Source organism: Oncorhynchus kisutch, linkage group LG13, assembly GCF_002021735.2.
Source record: "Oncorhynchus kisutch isolate 150728-3 linkage group LG13, Okis_V2, whole genome shotgun sequence".
In the NCBI taxonomy this organism is placed as follows: domain Eukaryota; kingdom Metazoa; phylum Chordata; class Actinopteri; order Salmoniformes; family Salmonidae; genus Oncorhynchus; species Oncorhynchus kisutch.
In genome coordinates this window covers 70,577,618-70,585,117 of record NC_034186.2, presented here as the reverse complement: position 1 = coordinate 70,585,117, position 7,500 = coordinate 70,577,618, and the positions used below count along the sequence as shown (strand labels likewise).

The 7,500-nt window shown below is 48.1% G+C and overlaps 1 protein-coding gene across 1 annotated transcript in view; it reads right to left on the bottom strand.

The window, feature by feature from the left end:
• Nucleotides 1-7,500, bottom strand: part of LOC109901651 (cell adhesion molecule 4-like) — a 32,838-nt gene that overhangs the window by 1,529 nt on the left and 23,809 nt on the right. Inside the window, 2 exon segments of the mRNA XM_031838018.1 lie at nucleotides 1-824; nucleotides 2,968-3,096. The exon segment at nucleotides 1-824 is cut by the window's left edge and continues 1,529 nt beyond it. Of these exon segments, the coding sequence (XP_031693878.1) occupies nucleotides 715-824; nucleotides 2,968-3,096 (239 nt within the window). The 3' untranslated portion in view covers nucleotides 1-714.

Below are 7,500 nucleotides of genomic sequence, written 5' to 3'. Positions count from 1 at the left end.
AGGGAGAAAGGGAGAGAGAATTCAAAGAAGAGAAACAACAGTTCTGTTCTGCGAGGAAAGCAGTCATTCATAACAGGAAGGTTTCTAAATTACCCAGAAAACATTGGCAGACTCCCCAGAACGGACGGCAAATACAATACCTGGGCCGTCTGCAGAATTGACTGAATAGTTCAGATATACTTTAAGAGACTTTCAGGGTAACACTCTGCAATGTTGTTAAATAATTATAGATGAGCTGCTCTCTGTGGGCTGATGTGCTTTGGCAATTTCAAGTAATCAAATTGAGCATTCAAACTCAATAGCTTCTGGAAATCATACCCACCCCACCTGTTTGTCTGTGCCAGTTATGGATTGAACATTTTGGAAATTGAAGTTTTTTCTCTTTCCTCTCTCTCTCTCCAATTACCACAGGGAAGGGAAGTGCTGAGGCTCTCTTTCTTGTTATCTCTTCTCTCTATCAAAATAATGACCCTATTATCACTTTCCCCTTTCTCTGCCATCCTCCCTCGCTCCTTCCTCCAGTACACCTACAGTATGGCACAGTTGTAATGTAAGGGCTGGACGGATCGTCTCTCTTTCAGTCTCTGTTCTGGTCTGTGTTGTGGTCTGTGTTGTGGTCTGTAATGTGGTCTGTGTGCAGTAGTATTACAGTCGATTCAGAAGGCCACCCGTCATGGCGGGTTGGGGGAGGGGTGTGGGTTTTGGGGATCGAGGCTACAGTAGGTACTCCTTCTTGCCCTGACTGGCATCATTCCCGTTGAGGAAAGCCTCCTGGACCTCCCCGTGCTCGTCCAACCCACTGGCCTCATGGGTAAGATATGAACCTGGGAGAGGGAAAATGAACAGAGAGAGAAAAAAGGAGAGAGGGAGAGAGAGGCAAAGACAGGGGGGAGAGGAGGAAGAGAGAGAGAGGAGGCAGAGAGAGAGAGAGAGAGAGAAGGCAGACAGAGAGAGGAGGCAGAGAGAGAGAGTCATAGAGAGAGAGGAGGCAGAGAGAGAGAGTCATATAGAGAGAGAGAGGAGGCAGAGAGAGAGAGAGAGTCATAGAGAGAGAGAGAGAGAGAGAGAGGAGGCAGAGAGAGAGAGTCATGGAGAGAGAGGAGGCAGAGAGAGAGAGAGAGAGAGAGTCAGAGAGAGAGAGAGAGTCAGAGAGAGAGAGAGGAGGCAGAGAGAGAGAGTCATAGAGAGAGAGAGGAGGCAGAGAGAGAGAGGAGGCAGAGAGAGAGAGGAGGTAGAGAGAGAGAGTCAGAGAGAGAGAGGAGGCAGAGAGAGAGTGTCAGAGAGAGGAGGCAGAGAGAGAGAGAGAGAGAGAGAGAGCAAGTGAGCGATAAAGAGAGGAGCCAGAGAGAGAGAGAGTCATAGAGAGAGAGAGAGAGAGAGGAGGCAGAGATAGAGAGCGAGTGAGCGATAGAGAGAGGAGGCAGAGAGAGAGGAGGTAGAGAGAGAGAGAGAGAGTGAGCGATAGAGAGAGGAGGCAGAGAGAGAGAGAGCGAGTGAGCGATAGAGAGAGGAGGCAGAGAGGAGGCAGAGAGAGAGAGAGCGAGTGAGCGATAGAGAGAGGAGGCAGAGAGAGAGAGAGAGAGAGAGGAGGCAGAGAGAGAGAGAGAGAGAGCGCGAGTGAGCGATAGAGAGACGAGGCATAAAGAGAGAGAAGGTTGTGCAGCAGAGAGAGGGAGAGAGGTGAAGGGGTGTGGAGGTTAGTTGTGACAGAGTAATATAATTCTTGTGACATTCTGTGAACCCATCAAAGCAATCTTTACCATATTGTTGAAGTCCTACCTGTGATTAATTATTAGTTCAGTTAGAATTAGATCAGTACCAATTAAGTATAGGCTCCTGGGTACGATATGAGCCTGACAGAGGGAGAGGGGGAAAGGAGAGAGAGGGCCAAGCATGGTGTAAATAGAGAAAAAGAGGGGCGGAGGCATAGAGAGAGAAAGATAAGGGTAGAGAGAGGCACAGAGAGAGAGAGAGAGAGAAGGACAGTGGGGAAGTTAGCTATGGCAGAGTAATATAATAATAAGAGAAAGTCAAACTATCAAACTAAAATCTTTAATTTCTCCCTGATTTCCATCATCAGTTCATTTAAAGGGCCAGACACAGATTAAGCCTAGGCCTGGATTAAAAAGCGATTTCAATCCTTTGAGAATGCTTTTTAGTCCAGGAGGAGGTTTAATTTGTATCTGTGAAACCTGCCCAACAAGCCCAATCATGTTCAAGCTGAGTATCACTGCAGGAGCCAATGGCAGTCTCTTCGTTGATAGTGTGTCTGGTCAAGGCTTTGATTGGCACACTGGCAGCCACAGCAGGACAGAGACAGGGCCCTAATAGTGCTGTCTCTGTTCAATGATTGGTTGTAATGGCTCTGTCTATTTGCTGATTGGCATTCTGGCTGCATGGCCCCTCCCCTGGTCTCAAAGGTTCTACTCCTGGATAACTTTATTGGCACCGAAGGAGGAATCAGTTGGCTGCCAGAGGCTGTTCAAATTACGGGGGAGTGTGGGTAACTGTGTTTAAACATACAGTAAACCATAGGGGTCATTAAACAACATGCACCCACTGTGCACCCAACATGCACCCACTGTTTATAGCATACTTTTCCCTCCAACCCTCCTGGCTAAGACACAAGGTCGTTTGTCATGTTCTGAGGAGAGAGAGGAAAGAGCGTTCTCTTTTCCTCCCCATCTCCCCATCTCATTCCATCCATTTGGGTCCATCTTTTATTTTACTCTTTTTAATTCACTGAGACAGATATTGTAACGTGAGGTGAGGCGTGACCATTGAGAATTCATGGTGGCCTCACCTTTAATGGAATTCATATAACTTTTCAATAGTGTGAATGCCATGTGTGTGGGTGTGTTTGTGTGTGTGTGTGTGTGTGTGTGTGTGGGTGTGTTTGTGTGTGTGTGTGTGTGTGTGTGGGCGTGTTTGTGTGCGTGCCTTCGCGTGCATACATGCACGTGTTACCTTTCTGTCGGACAGAGCACCAGACGGTGACGATGAGAACACAGATGACGGTGAAGACCAGCAGAGCCAGGACGCCCCCTATCACAGCGTACGGTACTGCACTGTGGGTCTCAATCACTGCCCCGGGGTCTGAGAGGGACAGAGGGAGGGACGGAGAGAGAGAGAGAGAGAGAGAGAGAGAGAGAGAGAGAGAGAGAGAGAGAGAGAGAGAGAGAGAGAGAGAGAGAGAGAGAGAGAGAGAGAGAGAGAGAGAGAGAGAGAGAGAGAGAGAGAGAGAGAGAGAGAGAGAGAGAGAGAGAGAGAAGGGGCAGAGATATATGTGGAGGAAAGAGAGAAGGTGTATTAAATCAAAGTCTGTACATCCCTGAACGGTGAGATCATCTACTGTATCTTTCACCATATCTGCATTATTACCCACAGAACACTGGAGATTGGAAGAGCTCAGACCAACAGAGCACAGAGCTCCGGTATACAGAGAGCACCTTGAGTCAGAGGCAAGTCTGTGTTTACACCCCAGACGCTCACAGAATAAAGATTCATACAGACTGGAGTGAAAATGTGGAGTGACCACCTGTGTGTGAATACATAGTGCCAACCCTACCCAGGAGGAAAAAGAGGAGGGGAGAGAGCAAAGACGACTTGCGAATGAGAAAGTGTGTGTGTCCGTCTATCTATCAGTGGCAGCACGGGCAAGACAGAAAAAGAAAAGAGTGTAGAAGCGTCTGTTGAAGAGTCTGCCGGAGCAATATTTCATGACGGATGAAAAATTAAGCGCTGCCTTCCCATGGTGCATTTCTCTCCCTCACTGTGCCCAAAGCTCGGTGGGTAATGAGTGACAGTATAAAGGAGCCCGCCGTTCTCCCCACGCGCCCAATAACGCTCCCGCATCGCTCTCTCTGACATTCAAACACGAGGCACAGCAGGTGCACACCTCCTGACTGTCAGAAAGAACAGAATAATGCCCTGCTCCCTCTGTTTCATCTCTCCCCTGAGAGATGGAGAGAGAGAGAGAGAGAGAGAGAGAGAGAGAGAGAGAGAGAGAGAGACAGAGAGAGAGAAGCTATAAGACAGAGAAGACGGGATATGATGAGAGGTAATAGAAAATAGAGGAAAATAAAGACCTGGAGAGTGAGGATGAAGGGGAGAGAGAGGACACACACACATGGACAGAAGAGATCCCGGTGGTGTCCCTCTGTTCTGTGTGATGACAGCCACTTACTCACAGTGGGAGACAGAGAAGCAGCTTGGCTTAACTGCCCTGCCATTGTGTATGCGTGTGTGTGTGTGTGTGTTTTCAGGGCCGGCTCCAGTCAAAAGCGACATAAGTGGTCGGTTAGGACCCCAGAGAAAATGATAATAATTCCTGTCATCATATCCCTTCTTCCCTGTCTTATAGTTCCTCTCTACCTTCAACCTCACCACCTCTCTTTCTAACTCCCTCTCCTTCTCTCATCTCATCTATCTATCCATCTATCTCTATATATAGTATATACAGCTCTGGAAAAAATTAAGAGACCACTGCAAAATGATCAGATTCTCTGGTTTGACTATTTCCAGGTATTTGTTTGGGTAAAATATATTTTTTTGTTTTATTCTAAAATTACAAATAAAAGTATTGTCATTTAGAGCATTTAATTGCAGAAAATGACAACTGGTCAAAATAACAAAAAAGATGCAGTGTTGTCAGACCTTGAATATTGAAGTCCCATGATGGTAGTGATGGTAGTGATGGTAGTGACTGCCCATTACTGATTATCCATCATTTAGTCACACTATTTCCCCTCATGATCGCACATTCTTCTGTCTCTTCTGTAGCAGGCATAAAAGAAACACAGACCGGACATGTAGATGTGTAATGGATTATGGTCATTGTAGTTAATGACCAATTACCCCCCAGTATTTTCCGGATCCCTCCATCCCTGCCTGCTGTCCCAGCTACACCTCTGTAGAAGTAGGCAACAAAGACCAGGTCCCTCTCTTCTAGAATGTGCAGGAAACTGTTCCTCTCCTTCTCACTCCATAACTCAAACCATTGGCTCCAGAGGCGCAGCTGGCACTCAAAGATATTTGGTGGGCTGTCCTTAACCTGTAGCGTATAGAGCAACTCGAAGAGGGTACACACTGGCACAGCGTCTCCAAAAGGTCCTGCAGAAACAGTTCCCTCTGGGCAGGAACCACCTCAACACACAACGCTGCTCCTGAAGAGTTACATAGGAGAGTGGCAGGGGCTCTCTGTCTGCTGCTGAGTTCAGAGAGGTACAAGGGAGGTTCTCCGAGAAGGGAGGCACTAAAAACCGTGGTACTGATGTAAAGTCTGCCAGGCTGGGTGAAGACGAGCTGGACTGTGTGCAGAGCCAACCCGGCATAGCATAGCAAAATTAGTAGAATTGCATACATTTTTTTATAATAAAAAAAATAAATTCTCTCCACGCCATGGCAAAATGTGTTAAACTGCAGGAAATCAACATTAAAAACGTACAACCAAACCTCGCTAGTTCCCCCAAAAGGCTAGAGCTGGCCCTGTGTGTGTTTATGTGAGCGTGAGTGTGTATGTGTGAGTAAGTGTGTATATACGCGTGCGTGTGAATGTGTCATTCCACCCACAGATCCTTGTGTCCCTCACAGACGTCCTATGGCCGTCCCATCCCTGGGTCTGTAACAATAACAACAGTACCTGTGTGCTCCCACCCCATGGGACTTACACACAGACACAGCCCCAACACAATCACTGAGTGGCCAGAGCACAGCATCAGCTGATGAGAGTGGGGGAATGTGTGTGTGTGTGTTGGTGAGAGTGTGTGTGGGAAGGCCAGTCAAGGGAAGGTTAAAGCGGACAAAGGGAGAACATGTGTCAGTGACGGTGACAAGAAAAGGACAGAGAGGAGAGGAGGAGAAGAGCTGCTAAGAGGCAGTGATTGTGACCATGAAGGAAGGGAAGGATGGAGAGATGGAGAGGAGGAGTGTGTTAAGGGTGAGGGAGGGCTGTACGTTACCTCGGGGGTCCGGTGCGTAGCTGGGGGTTAGGAGGAGGGTGGTTGGGTGGGAGGTGGCATGATGGGAGGTGGGAAGTACCATGGTAGTGACAGACACATTCTCTACAACAGACAAGGCAAGGGTAACACACTATTCTCTACAAGACAATCATAGTTATCTATGAAAGACAGGTTCTAGATCAGTGGTCACCAATCGGTCGATCTCCAAGGCATTCCTAGTCGATCAGCAATGTTTTTTATTTTATTATTTTTATTTTACCCCTTTTCTCCCCAATTTCGTGGTATCCAATTGTTTTAGTAGCTACTATCTTGTCTCATCGCTACTCCCTTACGGGCTCGGGAGAGACGAAGGTTGAAAGTCATGCGTCCTCCGATACACAACCCAACCAAGCCGCACTGCTTCTTAACACAGCGCGCATCCAACCCGGAAGCCAGACGCACCAATGTGTCGGAGGAAACACTGTGCACCTGGCAACCTTGGTTAGCGCACACTGCGCCCGGCCCGCCACAGGAGTCTCTGGTGCGCGATGAGACAAGGATTTCCCTACCAGCCTAGCCCGGACGACGCTAGGCCAATTGTGCGTCGCCCCACGGACCTCCTGGTCGCGGCCGGTTGCGACAGAGCCTGAGCGCGAACCTAGAGTCTCTGGTGGCACAGCTGGCGCTGCAGTACAGCGCCCTTAACCACTGCGCCACCCGGGAGGCCCCAGCAATGTTTTTTGTAAAAAAAACAATGATAAAGCCTTTGTTTTGCACTGTTGTCAGTAGGTGCACTTGATTCAGCAGCCCTAGCGCCGGGAAGGTATTTTCAACCATGTCATGTGTCTGCAGGTATAACTCCACCTACCCGGCAGGCCCAGAGAACTTATCAAGTACACCGATAGGCCTACCACTGGCCAATCAGATAGCTCAGATAACTGTGTCTGCAGTTTCCTCGAGCCATAGACTGTAAAAAGAAACCTCGAACGCAGAGCAAAGTTGATACAGTGAGATTTCAAAACTTTCAAAACCACAACAAGAGAGAGACTCAACGAATACAGCAAAGAGCTGCTGTTTTTATGAGTAAGTTCATGTTTTAAGTTGTTATTCAGCACTGTCAACACTGTTCAACAATTTTATATGCCATAAAATGTGCATTCTCCCTACTTCCACTCACGCCACAACCAGCACTGCAGCAGCAATGAATGAGTATAGACGTGTTCCAATAAGCTTCCATTGTTATTATGTTGTTATGGCTTGTGTCTTTTTAATATCAAGGAATATTTCACATTCTCTGGACATAGGAGTAACAACATGAATTGGTGCATGAGGCAGAAATAATGCAGTGCGACTTGAGTTATCTCTGGAAGACTGTCATCTTCTCAGCGGAGGGGGCGAGAGCGAGGGAGGGAGACGGAGGAGGGGTGTAGCTGAGGGCGGGGATAGCAAGTGTATGGAGAGCGTGAGGAGGAGAGAGAGGGAGGAGACAGAAAGGGAGGAGGCGGCCGGAGGGATGGGTATTCGGTTAATGGATGAGCAATGAGAGAGAGCAGGGAGGGAG